Source organism: Gracilinanus agilis, chromosome 4 (genome assembly GCF_016433145.1).
Source record: "Gracilinanus agilis isolate LMUSP501 chromosome 4, AgileGrace, whole genome shotgun sequence".
Taxonomy (NCBI): Eukaryota; Metazoa; Chordata; class Mammalia; order Didelphimorphia; family Didelphidae; genus Gracilinanus; species Gracilinanus agilis.
In genome coordinates this window covers 430,445,960-430,464,292 of record NC_058133.1, presented here as the reverse complement: position 1 = coordinate 430,464,292, position 18,333 = coordinate 430,445,960, and the positions used below count along the sequence as shown (strand labels likewise).

At 35.6% G+C, this 18,333-nt stretch overlaps 1 protein-coding gene across 1 annotated transcript in view; it reads left to right on the top strand.

Moving 5' to 3' along the window:
- Positions 1–18,031, top strand: part of PDE10A (phosphodiesterase 10A) — a 394,122-nt gene extending 376,091 nt beyond the window's left edge. The window contains exons 21-22 of the mRNA XM_044671862.1: positions 3,465–3,553; positions 17,544–18,031. Of these exons, the coding sequence (XP_044527797.1) occupies positions 3,465–3,553; positions 17,544–17,661 (207 nt within the window). The 3' untranslated portion in view covers positions 17,662–18,031. The remainder of the gene's footprint in view (positions 1–3,464; positions 3,554–17,543) is intronic.
- The last annotated feature ends 302 nt before the right edge of the window (positions 18,032–18,333 follow it).

Here is an 18,333-nt window from a genome sequence, read left to right as displayed (position 1 = left end):
CCTTTGAAGTGGTTGCCCCTGCTTGTTCTTTTCTTCTGCTACCTGCAGATTCTTTTTTTAGTTTAATTTTTTCCAGATTGCATATTGATACAATATTTAATAATAATTTTGTGACATTTTGTGAATATGTTCTCTCCCTTCCTTCTACCCTTCCCCCCAAGACAGCAAGTAATATGATATAGATTGTACATACGTTGTCATATAACACATTTTCATATTCAACATGTTGTGAGAGATACATATTGTTTAGACTAGAGAAAAATTCAGAGAGAAAATAAAGTGAAGAATAGTATGCTTCAGTCTAAATTCAGATTATGTCCGTTCCTTCTGTAGCAGTGAATAGTCTTTTTTGTCATGAGTTTCTTGGAGTTGTCCTGGATCCTTGCTTTGTTGATAATAGTTGTTATTCACAGTTGATCATTGTATATTGCTGCTGTTTTAACTATGTAAAACATTCTGCTTACTTCACTTTACATCACTTCGTATAAGACTTTTTAGGGATTTTATGATCACCTTGTTTGTCATTTCTTATGGCACAGCAGTATTTCATTACAATCATGTACTATGACTTGTCCGCCACTCCCCAATTTATGGACATCCCTTCAACTACAACAAAAAGAGCTACTATAAATATTTTGGTACAGTAGACCATTTCCCCTGTCTTTGATCTTTTTCCCTATTTTTGATCTTTTTGAGATATGGATCTGTTAGTGGTATTGCTTTGTTTAAGGGTATGCACAATTTTATCGTTCTTCAGGCATCATTCCAAATTGCACTCCCAAGCAAAAAAGTATCAATTCATAGCTCCAACAGCAATGTTTTAGTGTCACAGTTTTACCACAACCTCTTCAACATTTATCATTTTCCTTTTTTTCACTCCCTGTGGATTGATTTTTCTTTTCTTTTTTTTTTTTGGTAATTTTTATTTAGAATATTTTTCCATGGTTACATGATTCATGACCCACACACCCCCCCCTTCTGTTTTCTCCTCCTCCATCCCAAAGCTGACAAGCAGTTCCACTGGCTTATACATATATCATTGTTCATAACCTGTTTCCATGTTATTCATTTTTTCAGTAGAGTGATCCTTAAATATCAAAACCCCAATCATATCTCCACCTCTCTTCATAGTTGATCATATACTTTTCTTCTTTATTTCTGCTCCAGCAGTTCTTTCTCAGGATTCGGATAGTGTTCTTTCTTACAAATTCCTCTGAATTGCCCTGAATTATTGCATTGCTGCTAGTAGAGAAGTCCATTACATTTGATTATGCCACCGTGTACCCGTCTCTGTGTATAAAGTTCTCCTGGTTTTGTTCCTTTCACTCTGCATCAATTCTTGGAGGTCTTTCCAGTTCACATGGAATTCCTCCAGTTCATTATTCCTTTGAGCACAATAGTATTCCATCACCAACAGATACCACAATTTGTTCAGCCATTCCCCAATCAATGGACCCCCCATTTTCCAATTTTTCTGTTTCTACAAAGAGGGCAACTATAAATGTTTCCGTACAGGTCTTTTTCCTTATCTGTTGGGTACAAATCCAGCCAGTGGTATGGCTGGATCAAAGGGCATGCATTTATTTAAAGCCCTTGGCCATAATTCCAGATTGCCCTCCAGAATGGTTGGACCAATTCACAACTCCACCAGTAATGTATTAGTGTCCCAATTTTGCCACATCCTCTCCAACATTTATCACTTTCCTTTGCTGTCATATTGGCCAGTCTTTGAGGTGTGAGGTAGTAACTCAGAGTTGTTTTAATTTGCATTTCTTTAATCAGGAGGGATTTAGAACACTTTTTCATGAGCTTATTGATAGTTTTGATTTCATCTTGTGAAAACTGCCTGTTCTTATCACTACCTGTGGATTCTGAAAGCTTTCCTTATACTATTAAGAGCTGGGCTCCTCTTCTAATCACCTGGTCTCAATTCAGTGCTTTTTGTAACATCACGTTAAGGCATGGCTATCATTCTTCACCCTTTATTGGTTTCTTCTTGATTAACTTGAGAAACTAATTCAGACTTTGTAAAGGAATTACTTGGCATGGTGGCAACTTGGGCCATTTAACACCTCTTTGTCATCCCCTTTTCTTAATCCATAACATGCCCACTAACTGTGATTGTCCCACAGTTTTGTCCCAAGTCCTCTTTTCTTCCTATATACTATTTCACTATGGATTTAATCATAATCTCTTAACCTCATGATTCTCAAATCTACTTATCCAGCCCTAACTTTTCTCTTTCAAACTTCAATCTTGCTTCTGCAACTAACCACTGGATATTTCGAATTGGATGCCATGAATAGTTTAAACTCATCAAATCCAAAACTGAATATATGATCTTTTCTCCAAAACACTCTTGCCTTCCTAACTTCCCTGTAATTACCATCCTCCTTCACTCCCAATATAGATGTTATCTTCTACTGTAAACTCTCAACTCATATGGCCAATCTCTTGCCAAGGACTGTCAATTTTACTTTCATAACATGTATTCCCTTCTCTCCTCTAACATACTACCGTACTATGAGGTCTCATCAACTCTTACTTGAATCAGTACTAAAGAATTTTAATTGATCTTGTCAATTTTCTCCCCACTTCAGTCTATCACTCAGCTGTCAAAATGATATTCATAAAGCCTAGATACAACCATTTCACCCCTTCACTCACGTTCTTGGGGATCTCTATCACATATAAGATCAAATAAAAAATATTCCATGTGGTGGTTGAAGCCATTTTTAATCAGACTTCAATTCCATCTTCTATTCTACTACATACTATGCAATCCAGTGACACTGATTTCCTTCCTGTTCCTCCCACAAAATGCTCCATTTCCTTAATCTGCTCTTTTTCATAGGTTCATTTTTCCTGTGCCTAGAAGGGTCTCCTTCTTCATTTTCTCCTAACTTCTCTGATTTTTTTCAAATCCCATTTAATTTCCCCACTATCCCTCTTAATTCCAGAAACTTCAATGTATTGATTATTTCTTTCTTCTCCTGTATATGGTTTACTGTATATCGTTGTTTGCATGTTATCTCCATCATTAGACTGTGAGTTCCTTGAGGGCAGGGCCTTCTTCTGCTTTTCTTTATAGTCCCAGCACTTAACACAGTTCCTGGCACATAAAAGGCATTTTATATTGACCAACTGACAGGGATTGGGTTCCAGTACTAGGCATCTAGTAATATTCAATTTGTTTTTAAAATACATTAAATGTGTTGGAGGCTGTTGCATTTCCTTTCAGTAGAATATTGACTCTTATTGACAAAATCACAGCTCTTTAAAAATTCTAGTATATTTTGTCAAATTGCATTTATTTTTTACTCACAGAGCAATATGTCTTATTTTCACAGCTGAACTTTAGTAATGCAGACACCTGAAAAGTATACATATTGCTCTAGTTGATTGTATTTGAGGAAATAACGTACAAACTAATGGCTTCTATCAACACTTTTTCTTTATCACAGCTTGGCTTCTACAATGCTGTAGCGATTCCCTGCTATTCTACTCTAATGGACATCTTGCCTCCTACTGCACCCCTGCTCCGGGCATGCAGGTAAGTGCCTGTGCTCCTTTCTTTCATGTTGATCACAATTCCACCAAATATTTATAAGTGCTAGTGTAGGGGTTTCTGTAAAAATGGGGTACCTTTGTTTGTTTTAAATTCAGGGAAGTGTCTAGCAGACTCCCTATGGTCATGTGGGAGACTTTGAGACTACATTACCCATGATTCCAATGGGTCTTAGGGCGTGGGGACGTCAAAGGTCCCCACGCAGGGGGCAGTTTAAATTCAGAGGAAGGCCAAAAGAATGCCTCTGGATCTTCCTGAGGAGCTGGGTACCAGAGGGACAGGATGGGCTCCCGCGGTAAATATAAAAGATAGGCGCGGTCATATATATATTATACCAGCATGGCCATGGCTTTAATTAAACTACAAATTTCTCTTATTATATCAGTCTTTATCATTTTTAGTCTTAACAGCTTACAAATAACAATAATGGTTTAAAATTTACAAAGCACTTTCAGGTTTGCAATAGTTTACCCACATTATTTCATTTAATCAAATATATCTCATTATCATATATACACATAGGCATGCTATCTTTATGTGTATAGTTATATATATATATATATATATATATATATATAACCATACAATGCCTCCTTATAAAGAGATTAAACTAAATATTTAATATAATAAAATATGTATTAGGAATAACCATTCTTCACTAGGAGAGTAAGTGTCTTTTAGGTTCCCTCATTACAGTTTTGTCACTGAAAGGTAAAGTGTATTTGCTACCATGTATTTTTGTGCCCTTTCATTGTCCCTAATGACAAAGTAATGAAAGAAGGAAATTTAAAAAACAAAGTATGGCTGTAGTTAAGTGGATAATCTTTCTCCTGTATGATTCACTTATTAATGTTTCTTTTTTCATTAAAACAAAAGGATGTATTTTTAGGATTCTTTGTGAATATTCATATTTATCTAATGCTGATTATATATCAAGTTAAATAATATCTCTTTAAATATATAATCAAACTAAAATATAATTTAATCCTCATAGATTTCATTTAATTTATTTTCATTCTTAATTCAGTCTTGCCAGTTTTTTATCATTAGTCCATTCAAGGTTTTATTATCCCATAAGATTTCAGTTAATCCACAAGTGCTTGTTATAGAAAGAATGGCAATACCCACTCCTCTCAAGGAGCTCACAGTCTACTAGGGGAGATAACATAGGGAAAAAACACATAGAAACACACACACACTATATATATATATATATATATATATATATATATAGTGTGTGTGCGTATGTAAGTATGTGATAAATTTGCAATAATCAGCAGATATAAGGCACCAGCTTTTAGGTGGATTAGAAGAAATTTCTGCATGAGGTGAAATTTTGGCTGAGACATTATGGAAACCTTGGGAGCCAGGAAGTGGAGATAAGAAATATCTCATGGAGAGGAAATTGAAAATTCTTAGAGTCATAAGATGGAGTATTTTATGGGAGGGACAGCAAGAAAACTGGTGTCAATAGACTATATATATATATATATATATATATATATATATATATATATATATATATATATATATATATAACAAAATAAAATAATAAGGTTTGCCAGATAGAAAGGGGTCTCATTACAAGAGCATTTTATCATCCAAAAAGGGGAGTCTATGCCTTTGATTATGGGAATGATAGGGAGACACTGGATTTTATTAAATGTGGGGTGGGAAGTGACAAGATCAGATATATGCTTTAGGAAGATCACTTTGATAGCTTAATAAGGAAGAACTGCATCCAGTGAGAAAGAGACTTGTGGCAGAGAGACTAGCCAGTGGGCTATTGTAGTACTTAAAGCATAAGGTGATCAGGCTATATTCTAGGGTAGTGACTGGGTCAGAGGAGAGAAGAAACATATACAAGACAAAACTTGGCAACAGGTTGAATTTGGGAATGAAAGAAAGTGAGGAATTAAGGATAAAATTTAGTTTGTGAACCAGGAAGGGAGTGAGAGAATACTAGTCTCCCCTTCAATAATAAGGAATTTCAGAAGACAAGAGAGTTTTTTTTTTTTTTCCGGTGGGGAGGGGTTGGGGGGAGAGACCATTGAGTTCAGCTCATGATGTTTTAGATTTAAGATGTTTGTGGGACATCTCGTTTGAGATGTCCAATAGGCATAATAGGAGATGGAAGTTGGGAGAGAGGTTAGGGCTGGATAAGTAGATTTGAGAATCATCCAGGTACTACTTGAATCAAAATCTAGCAAAAAAAGATTGAGAAGGAACAATCGGGCAGGTGAGAGGAGATCTAGGAGAGTGGTGTCATGAAAACTCAGAAGAAAGTATCCTTCTCCCTCCTCCCTACCAGAAAAATTTTAGAGAGAGATTGACAGTGCCAAAGGCTACAGAGACATTATGATGAGGTCTGAAGAAAGACCATATCATTTGGCAATTAAGAGATAATTGGTAACTTTAGAGAGTATAGATTCAAGAGAATATTGAGGTTAGAAACCAGAATTAGGAAGAGAATGAGAGAATAGGATGTGCATGCTCCAGTGGTAGATGTCCTTTTCAAGGAGCCTAGCAGTGAAAGGGAAAAGAGGTTGAGAACAAAAGCTAGAGGATGGATCAAAGGAGAATTATCCCCTGTGACAAGAATAGGGAAAGGAACCAGACCTGTATTTTCATTGCTATAGAGGCAATTCTGGTGAGGAGATTTCCTCTAATAATGATGTTTGACATGAGTAACCTTCTCTGCTACTTAGTCTTATAGATTTCCTGAACACTGAGAGATTGTAACTTGCCTAGAATTATCCAGTCAGAAGTGAAATTTAAGCCCTGGTTTTCCTGACTTGGAGACTGACTGTCTACTTTGTGAGGCTGTACTTTTAAAAATTTACAGTTACAATAGGTTTGGCATCAGTAAACATTAATAACCTGAAAAAATGTAGCATTACCATTTAGTTTTTCTTTGCTGAAACTTTAGCTAATTTACTTGAAGTTATATGGAAAATGATTATTTGAGTAACTGCTTATTAAATTTCTGCTAATGGAAGTAGATGATAGTCTATTATATAATAACATATAACATTGCATAGCACCCTAAAATATACTAACACTCAGACCAATTTCACAAAACAAATGAACTTAAGTTCCTTCCTGATTATTAATTCAAAACCAGTTCTGCAGTATAAATCAATATTTTCCTCTCACATATCAAGTTACCAAAATTTTCATCATAGCCATAAGTGTCTTTGTATTAACAACTTGGTATAAATTACCATTTGTACTGCTTAAGTTCTTCTTTACAGTGAATTATTGGAGAATTTTATGTGATTACTATCTATGCTTTTTATATATGTAATACTTTATTTTTGTAATCTTTCAATGCTATAGTTTGGAATGCAGTAAAAAAAAAGGAAGTTTCCAGTTAAGAAATAATCATCTCATTCAAATAATCATTCTTGTCACATTCTCCCAGCATTCAAGCTACCTTATGCTTATAATTTAAAGGGTTGAAAGTTATATTTTTTCAGTATAGTTGCTTTTGACAAAATCCCTTAAATCTAAGATCTGGGAGTTCCCTGCATAGTATAATAGTGAAATTTTAGGCACAATCCACCCAAAAATATCACCAATAAAAGGTGATGAGGTAGTGATTTTTCAGTGTCTTAAGTTCATTTGAATACTTGAAGCCTTGAACCGATCAAATGATGATACATTTCTCTAAATATGAACTTGATTCTCCAAACCAATAAGGATGCATAAAGTATCAAAAGGCTATTTCACATAGTGACCAGCCATACATCAGAATTGTATGAATTTCTAATATATTACTATTTGATAGAGAAAATTTTATACTTTTACTAATGTCTATCAATCATTTGACTTTTGAAATGGGAATTTTGCAGAGATATTAGATTATACTTTTCATATTAAAAAATCATAGTCACTACCCATCATTGACATTATTTCTTCTGGTTCTTGTTTATTAATCAGTCACCTACCAGTAGAAATGTACAGAATTTATGAAAAAAGAACACACATCTTTTATTTCCCTCGTTTTTGCTAAAATCAGTTAAACATTTTTAAATCTTTTAAATAGAAATTTTTTACATTTTTTTTTGATTAAGAAAATTTTTCCATGGTTACATGATTCATGTTCTTTCCCTGTCCTCCTACAACTGCCCTCCCATACCAACTTGCAATTCCACTGGGTTTTACATGTGTCATTGATCAAGACCTATTTCCATATTATTGATATTTGCACTAGGGTGATCATTTAGAGTCTACATTCTCAATCAACCTATGTGATCAAACAGTTGTTTTACTTCTGTGTTTCTGCTCCCACAGTTCTTTCTCTGAATGTGGATAGTGTTCTTTCTCATTGGTCCCTCAGAAATGCCTTGATTCATTGCATTGCTGCTAGTAGAGAAGTCTATTACATTCGATTATGCCACAGAGTATCAGTCTATTACATTCGATTATGCCACAGAGTATCAGTCTATTACATTCGATTATGCCACAGAGTATCAGTCTCTGTGTACCATGCTCTCCTGGTTCTGCTCCTTTCACTCTACTCTCAATTCCTGGAGGTCATTCCAGTTTACATGGAATTCCTCCAGTTCATTATTAATTTGAGCACAATAGTATTCCATCACCAACAGATATAACAATTTGTTCAGCCATTCCCCAATCAAAGGGCATCCCCTCATTTTTCAATTTTTTGCCACCACAAAGTGTGCAGCTATAAATATTTTTATACAAGTCTTTTTCCTTATTAACTCTTTGGGGTATAAACCTAGCAATGGTATGGCTGGATAAAAGGACAGGCAGTCTTTTAAAGCCCTTTGGGCATAGTTCCAAATTGCCATCCAGAATGGTTGAATTAATTCACAACTCCACCCCAATTTTGGACATTCCCTCCAACATTTATTACTTTCTTTTTGTGGCATTGTTATCCAATCTGCTAGGCGTGAAGTGGTACCTCAGAGATGTTTTGATTTGCATTTTCTCTATTTACAAGAGATTTAGAAAACTTTTTCATGTGCTTGTTCATAGTTTTGATTTCTTTATCTGAAAATTACCTATTCATGTCCCTTGACCATTTATCAATTGGGGAACAGCTTGATTTTTTTTGTAAAATTGATTTAGCTCCTTATAAATTTCAGTAATTAGACTTTTGTCAGAGGTTTTTTAATAAAGCTTATTTTCCCCCAATTTGTTGCTTCCCTTCTAATTCTGATTGCATTGGTTTTGTTCGTACATAAACTTTTTAATTTGATGTAATCAAAATTATTTATTTTACATTTTGTAATTTTTCTAACTCTTGCTTGGTCTTGAAATCTTTCCTTTCCCAAAGATCTGACAGGTATACTATTCTGTGTTCACCTAATTTACTTATAGTTTCCTTCTTTATATTCAAGTCATTCACTCATTCTGAATTTATCTTGGTATAGGGTGTGAGATGTTGATCTAAATCCATTGTCTCCCATACTGTTTTCCAATTTTCTCAGAAGTTTTTGTCAAATAGTGGGTTTTTGTCCTCAAAGCTGGGCTCTTTGGGTTTTTCATATTTCCAATTAATTTTTTGCCTCTTCATGTACCCTTATGAATTATTATTATTTTTTTATTGCATTATGATCTGGAAAGGTTGCATTTATTATTTCTGCTCTTTTGCACTTGTTTTTCATATATTGATGCCTTGTACATGGTCAATCTTTGTGAATGTACCATGTGCAGCTGAAAAGAAGGTATATTCCTTTCTGTCCCTATTTATTTTCCTCCATATATCTATTAACTCTGATTTTTCTAAGATTTTATTCACATCTCTTCTTTCTTATTTATTTAATTTATCTAGATCTGATAGAGGAAGGTTCAGGTTTCCCACTAGTATAGTTTTACTATCTATTTCCTTCTTAAGCTCCAATTGTTTCTCCTTTAGAAATTTGGATGCTATACGATTTGGTGCATACATGTTGAGTACTGATATTTCCTCATTGTCTATACTGCCTTTTATCAGGATGTAATTACTTTCCCTAACTCTTTTTTTTTTTTTTACTTTGACTTTGTTAGATATTATGATTGTGACTCCTGCCTTCTTTTTCTCATTTGACGCCCTATTGATTTTGCTCCAGCCTTTTACCTTTAGTCTGTTTGTCTACCTGCCTCATGTGTGTTTCTTGTAGACAACATATGGTAGGATTTTGCTTTCTAATCCGTTCTGCTATTTGCTTCTGTTCTATGGATGAGTTCTATATTAGGTTGGTACTGGGATGGAATCTGATGGATAGAATTTGGCCAGGATCAGGATGTTAATTGTGGTTTGGGAAGGCCAACAAAAATCCAGTCCAGGCAGAGCCTTGTCTGAGACCAAAACCCAGAGACCACTTAATAAAAGGGAAATTGTATTTATTCTAAGAAGAGAGGATAAATGGAAATTAGGATAACCATAATCCTAATGTCAACTAACTAAAATTTCCCAGATCTGTCCTCACAGGGAGTCTTCAGAGAGTTTGATCTACACTAACCCTCATCTCTCTGACCTAAAGAAAACCCAGTCCCTGCTCTACCTAAATCTGCACTAACCCCCCCAACCCTCTTAGGTTGTATTAGAGGTAGTTGTCTATGGCAGTTTGGCAGGGCCCAAGGAAAGATCCTGGATCTAAAAGGAACCCAGACCTGGTCTTACAGTCAGATAGCCAGATGTTCAGGATCACAAGGAAACAGAGCAGACAACAGCAAGTAATTGGTGGTCATTGCTTTGTTCCTTCCTGGTCAGAAGTCTGAGTGAGGAAGGTGGGTGATCTTTATATTGAGCTCCAGAGAGGTTTTTGCCCTGAGGATATTTTTTAATCTCCATAGCAGGGTCTGCTATGTGCAGCCCTACACTGTCTCTTCATCCACACTCTGCATTCCACAGCCTCCTGGGGACTCAACTCTATCTGCTCTAAGGGACAAGTTTGTGGTGGCCTCAGCCAGTGCATGAGAATCCAGGGATTGTTCCACAGAGGTCTGAGTGTGGAGGACAGGCAAGTCTCTGTATTGAGCTCTGGAGAGGTTTTTGCCCTGAGGATATTTTTCAAATCTCTGTGGTGTTTGCTGAACCATTCCTCTCTGCCCAATCTACAGGCAATCCTCAGCTTCCTGGGGTCTGAAGTCTCACTGCTCTTAGGGTTAAAATTCATCTGTGCCAGCCAGCCCCCAAAGAACCTAGAGGTAGCTCCGTGCTCACTCTGACCCTGGAGCCATAGGTGGAGTGGAAGTGGGGTGATGAGCTTGCCCCTTGGTGGGAGTAATTTCACCCCCTTTTAGCATGGAAATGTCCAAACTTTGTCTACCTTCTATGCTTCACTCTACGATGGAGCCCCTTTATTCATCTGATTTTCTTTTTGTCCCTTTGAGACATTTTTTATTGGTTGGTGGAGAGAAGAAGAAGAGCCCTGCCTCTACTCTGGAACCATCTTAACCTGGAAGTCTCTTAAATGAAATTCTAATAGTAATTTGACAGCTTCCATTTTTAGCCCATGTATCATTATATTTGACTTTCTTTTATTAGGCAATCTTTTTTCAATATTTCCTAGAGAAATTTCCATAACCAACTTTGAATACTGCCTTGAGGTACAGCTCTTTTAATGTCAGATCATTTAAAAAAAGCATTTTGACTACCAGCTAATGTCATATTTTTATTTAGTAATTGATTATTTTACTAAATTTCTAATCCTTCTTTCAATATTTTCTAATCCATAGCTTTTATTTGCTTCATCAATTCCGCCAAGTCAGTTGGTTGTCAATTCTTGTCAATTTTATCTCCACAAATATTCTCATTTCCTTCTCTGTACTCTGGCCACTACCTTCCTAACTAGGGGACTGATTATGTTTTGCTTAAGCTATTACAAAATTTTATAAATTCATTCTTTGTCTGCCCAGCTACCAAAATAATATTCCTACCTTCCCTAATCAACACTTTCTAGTGGCTCCTTGGCTCTGAAATAAAATATAAGCTTGTCATTGGGGCATTTAAAGCTCCCCCACAACTTGACTACACTTTGTCTTTCAATATGAATCATTTTCACACACTCTTAGTTCCAACCAAAATGACCTACTACTTCTTGTTCAAACCCAGCATTCCATTTCTCCCCAACCTCTCTTTCTACAGGTTAACCCTGATGCCTCAACTGCACTTTATCTCTTAGGGTTTTTCCTAGAATGCTTAGCTTATTTCATGGCTTAACATAAGGTGGTATCCTTTAGGGATAGACTTTCCAAATCTGCTTAGTCAGTGCTCCACCTATTCTTCCTCAAATTATTTTATATGCACTTGCTATATACATGTTATAACACACACTCTACCACTCTTCTCCTCTCCCATCCAAACTTGAATCAAAATATTGATGTAGAGCAATTACTGTTTTTCATTTCTTTATCATCAATGCCTTGCACAGAGCAGATGTGTATAAATTCTTGTGGAGTTGTTGCAATGAGTGGTCAGTAATCCTACTCTCCTAAGTGGCTCCCAGCATTTAATGTTTCATGTTTTTACTCAACTTCAAAATTTTATTTTGCTTAAGAATTAGTATCCTATTGTTCCCTTAAACTTCTATTTTAAGTGAAATTAATATTTCTCTTTATGTTTGTAGTCACATTATTTAATTTTAATGATTATTTAATTTTTATGTAACTACTTAATTTAATCAGTTAATTTATTTATTAATTAGTTATTTTAATTAGTTATTTATGACTATGCCCCAGTTGATATTTTAAGTTATGTAGAGTATCTGGAATCATGTTTCTTATATTTGTGATTTATCTTCCTGGTTCCCTTTATATGTATGTAATCATGAGTAAACAAGAATCATGAAGCCAGTCCAATGAGGAAAGCATATAAAAAGCACTCTCATATACTTTACTAGGAAGTTTTAGGTTAATCTCCAAAATACAACCAAAAACCAGAACATGAATAGAGAGATAGAAGTATCTTCAAAGCTACAGATTAAAAGTTCATGCACTTTCCTCAAAGGGGAGTCACTCTGGCTTTTACTCAAAGCAGATTAGAATCAGTGAATGGGGGAGAAAGGGTACAGCTATAGTCATCATGAAATGATAGCCAACAGACAAACCTAATAGAATAAAAAAAATTTAAATATTTATAAAAATCTGAAATAAGAATTACAATTTTCATGCAGTCTTCCAGAGTAGGGGAAAAGAGGCATTGGGGTGTCTTGAGAATATATTATTATAATATAATACAACTGCTGATATAATAATCCATGAGCTTTGTTTAATGAGAAAAAGTCAGTTGCCCCATTATATTCTCTTTACAAAAGTAGGAAAATTCATACTCCATTTTGTAAATATTACAATCCAAAATGATTAAAAAGCTAAAAATAAATCAAACTTTAAAATTTGAAAATCAGTATTAGTTATAGAGAAAATTTGCTTATTTAGACTAGCTCATTCCTTGTCAATGTAAAAGAAAGCATATTTCTCTGTATTGGATATAAGATTAGAAGACTAAGACTAATTTCCTTTCTATGTAGATAAATGAAGTCTTATTGTGTCTTGAAATAGTGGATAGAGGATCAGGAAGACCCAAGTTCAAGTCTTGCCTCTGACATATTGACTGTATGAATATTGGAAAGTCACTAACCCTCTATAACCCTCTATAAATTATAAGGAGTATGTTGATCTTCATACATGGAGGAAGTTCATATACATGGAGTTCATTACACAGATAAAATCAGAGGTCTAGACCCTAACATCGTCCCTTCTCCAATCCATAAAGCATGTCATCTATATATACATATGAGATGGGGAAGGGAAGAGACAAAGACAGAGACGTAGATTTTTCCTCTGCCTAGAGTCATTAGAAGGTTAAAGAGGTAGATATGTAAACTGACTTGATAATAAATCCAGGCTGGACTGAGACCTAGAATCTACAAAGTAAACCTATTGATTTCATTTATTCCAAAGCTTTACCAAGTCTTAGCCATTGGATGAGTTTTTACCTCTTAAATTCTATAACTTGACTACAATTCTGTTGAGCGAAGAAGTGCAGATTTGGATTACTTGAATTTTTCTGGATTTTGCCTCTTTATTTTTAGCCTCAGATTTTAGGAGTAATTCTGAGACAGGTGCTTAGATGGTTCTTTGGACATATGAAGAGAACATAAGGTATGTCTGTGGTGACATTTTTATGCTGCCAAGTTTTCCTCTCAGAATTTACTTGTGGTCTTGGGTCTCTATATTAGTAACCTCTCATTCCACAGAATCCTTATTAAATATGTGATCATCCCAATGGCCTATTAATTGAGCCAACTGTGCCACTGCTCAGTATCTTCTGTTGTTTAGATGCCATTGAAATCAAGCATTGGTTATATTGAGACTCAACTGCTTTTGGTTTTTACACAAGTCTAGGCTTCAGGATTATGATAAATATATCAAAATCTATTGTTCTGTGAATATCACCTATTCTCATTCAGCTGATTGTTGATATTTAGGATTTGTTGTCTGCTTAATTGTCTACTTAACATCCATTCTGGCTGCAATATACTTCACTGTTCTTGATTATTATCTTGGTACCAAGGGACAAGGGAATAAACTTGACTATACCAAAGAGGCCATAAGGAAACCAGTTAAATCATTTAACATCTAGTTTTCAGTCACTATCTATAGAGAGCTATGCACATGTACAAGATTGGGGAAAAAAGGCATTTAAAATTCAATGACAAACCCTCAGGAATCTATAATCTAGTCAAGGATTTAATGGATGCATACATGAAATTACATTTATATCAATCAACAAGTGTGCTACATTTTCTGTGCACTTAGGGAAAAGGTGGAGTGAGCCTGATAGGTAAAGGGCCAAGATTGATCAATAAAACATGAGGCAGCGTGGGCGCTCAGGAAGACCTAAATTCAAATCTGGCCTCAAACAACAGCTGTGTGACCCTGGGCAAATCACTTAACCTCATTTTGTTTTAATCCCCTGGAGAAGGAAATGGCAAGCTTGTCCTGTGTCTTTGCCAAGAAAACCCCAAGGATGATACTGGCATGAGATGATGCATGAGGTCATGAAGACTTGGATATGAATTGAACAACAATAAAATAGTATGTCATTAAGTCTATTTATATAAACAGACCATACGCATAGTATGTGAATCTGTGGAAATACAGAGTAAAAGGAGAAACAGTATAAGTAAGTCTATGGCAGAAGCACGAATATGCCCCTGTTTCTGCAACCTCCTAGGACAGCTTTCCATACCTATTGACATTGAAAGCCTCTCTTATTCATGGTTCTCTCCAGCCATTTTCTTTTGGTACTCAAGAGCTCCAAGGATCCCTGCCAAAGTCCTAAATGCCCCTTCCAAAGGAACTCAGTTACTTCTCTGCTTCATTTCATCTTCACACATACTAGAGTCCAGCCAAAAGAGCTTTCTTACTGTTCTCCTGGTATGACAGTCCAGTTCCCATCTTTCTGCCTTATCTCCTAGACCTAGACCTAGAACTATGCACTCCATCATAAGCATTTTTAATAATCCTTAGTTTCCTTCAAGGCTTAACCTAATCACCCTTCTCTTTAAAACCTTTTCCAATCTCATCAGCCCCAAGTAGGAAGCACTGGGAGAAGGGCTGATCTACTTGGAGTCAGGAAGACCACAGTGAAAATCTGACACTTAATTAGCTCTGTGACCCTCATCAAGTCATTCTACCTCTCAGCCTCAGTTCCTTCATCTTTAAAATGTTGATGAGAATAGTACCTCCTTCATAGCGACCAAATAAGGTCATATTTATAACACTTTAAAAATCTTGAAGTGCTGTATCTATTAGTACCTCCAAATTTATTATGTATCTACTTTGAATATAGTTATACATATATATTTAATTTGTTTCCCATACTAGAATGCTAAGATGCAGGAGAACAGACACTGCTTGTTTTGTCTTTAACCTTCTTGCATCTAGCATTGTTCTTGGGCTATAAAAGGTTCTCTACTTTATTCGTTGTTATTGTTGTCAAAAATATGAAGCATATAGGGGCAGCTGGGTAGCTCAGTGGAGTGAGAGTCAGGCCTAGAGACAGGAGGTCCTAGGTTCAAACCCGGCCTCAGCCACTTCCCAGCTGTGTGATCCTGGGCAAGTCACTTGACCCCCATTGCCCACCCTTACCAATCTTCCACCTATGAGACAATACACCGAAGTACAAGGGTTTAAAAAAAAAAATATGAAGCATATGCCCAAATTCCAATACTTATAGCCAATTAGAATGAAAACTAAAGGAATTTTTTTAAAAAAAAAAACAACTTGGCAGTAGAATTAATGAAAACCAGTTAGAGAAATTAAAAGAAATTTAATGTAATACTGTCTTCAAAGTTTTCTCTCTCTCTCTCTGCCCTCCCTTCTTGAATCTGTGTTCATGGTATGTTTATTTTGTACAAGTAGATACTTATTCTTATGTACAGTGTTACTCTTAAGATATTGTAAGCCCCAGAAGTAGTTGGGAGAAAAAAATGTAAGATTTTCTGAACCAGAGCAAAATTTCAAGGAACTAATTTTAAAGAATTTTATAAAGTTGACAAGAGTTTTATTCTTTTACCCTCCATGGGTCAGATTTTCCACCTTCAGTAGGTGAGTTTAAAGCCAGTTACTTTAGTATATGTTCAACTCTCAGCCACTTTGATCATGGAGAATGTGTGCTAGGATCAACCTAGACAAAGAGTTAGGTTATTAAAGCCAATTTACCCTGCCTCATGAGAAATTAGAATAGCAGACTAAGTCCAAACAACATGTTACAAAATTCCTTGGCATTATTTATGGTTTTTTTCCTCTTGTCCAAAAAAAAAGAAATCTGTGTTCTATGTTGTATACCCAGAAACCACTGTAATGGGTGTTATATTTATTAAACACTGGAACAGATTACCAAGGAGTTTGTGGAATCTCATTCCTTGGAGAGCTTAATATGCTATCTACCCTGTCTGTGGGCTGGTTTAGGTAGGTTCTTGCCTATAAATACTTAGCTGTACTGGAAGGCTACTTAAAGTCTCTTTCAATTCTAAAATTCTATAACACCAATCAATATTTATTGTGCCTCATCAGTATGCTGGGAAACATTGCAAATAAAGTTAGAATTTCCTGTGTTTTGAATTTGAGACATCTATGGGGCATGCAGGTGGAGATACCCAACAGGCATTTGTTAATGCAAGACCATTGCTTGACTTAAGAGTTGGATATGTAGATGTGGAACTCATCTCTATAAAGATGATTATTGAAATGATGTTAACAGTTTTGAAGCCTAAATGAGAAAATACAGAGAATGAGGAGGACTGTGGACAGAAGTTTTGGGTTCTCATAGAATATGGATATTTTAATAAAGGATCCTAGGAAAGAATCATATAGGGAAGAGAAGAACTGGGAGAGAGAAATATCACAAAAACTCCTAGAGGAGAGAGTATTCAGAAGATTACTAACTCTGAAACCTCTTTATAAAATCTTAGACTCCTCTCTTGCTGGTAGAATAAAGATATTTTGTCACTCTCAAGGAGCTAAAGCCCTTTCCTGAGGATTTTTTGAAACCCTGAAAGGTAAGATAGCTTTGATGAGAGATAATTTTAATCTTTTAGTAGACATCTGTTAAAAATTCCAGAATTATATGAAAATGATAGGATCATTGATTTAAAGCATGGGGGAACCTTTAAGGTCATGTGGTTCAACTTCTTCATTTTCTAGATGAGGAAACTGAGAGTAAGAAGAATAACCATAGTGATGTAAAATGGCTTGTCCAAGGTCATACAGATCAGAAATGACCAAATCAGGATTCAAACCCACATTTTCTGACACTCCTTCCAGTATAATCTGCCACCTACAGTAAGAGTGAAGAAGCAATACAGCAGTAAAATTCATTAGTGACCTACGTGTTATTCATAAAACAGATAGCTCCTCAACCCAAACTGGAATACCTAATACTTAATTACGGTATCTAATTATGAAAATCTTTTTTTCACATTCATGCGTCATTTTTACTCTCTTTGTATTCTAGGGATAATCTTGAGCAATGGGAGAAAGTGATTAGAGGAGAGGAAAGTCTTTTATGGCTTCGAAACCAGCCAAATCCAGAGACATCTAGAGCACAGACTTTGAAGAATGTTCAACAATGATTATTAATATTCGCCTGAAGGCTCATCCTCATCCCTCTCTTTTTTATATTATTTTGTGGAAGGAACATGAAAAAGAAAAAAAATGCCACACCTGCTAACTGGGACACAAACCTTTTCAAGGAAGGTAACATCAAGGAGATATCTCAACTGGATGACTACCTGCCAGTCTCATCTGTGAAGTACTATAAACAATGAGAAACTAGGACTACTCATGTTTTGGAATTAGCTGTCCAAGCGAACTCTATTTGACTTGCAAAGTGGCCTTTTCTTGTAGGCTTTTGCTGAAGCCTTAATTTAAAACTGAAGAAAACTATACTATGGGGGTACTTTTTAAGTTGTAGCTTTCTAGAAAGGGTTCAAAATGGTACTTTTACTGTATTGTTCTCTGGCAGGCTTTCACAACAATGTTGTTGTTTGGAAGTTGTTGGTTATAAATAGGAATTTTTACACATTACTATGGTGAATGTTTATGTGTGATCTACTTATAATCAGTTTGACCTCTAGCAGAAAACTGAGGCTGCAGTATATGGAGTTTCTTTCTGCAATCAGGAATGGGAGAAAACCAGTTTCCAGGTTCAGAGTGCCAAAACCCATTTGAATCAATGATTCCAACTGATTGTTGAATGCTAGAAGTCGCAGTTTAAGAGAGCTAACTTGAGAGATTATCCAGTA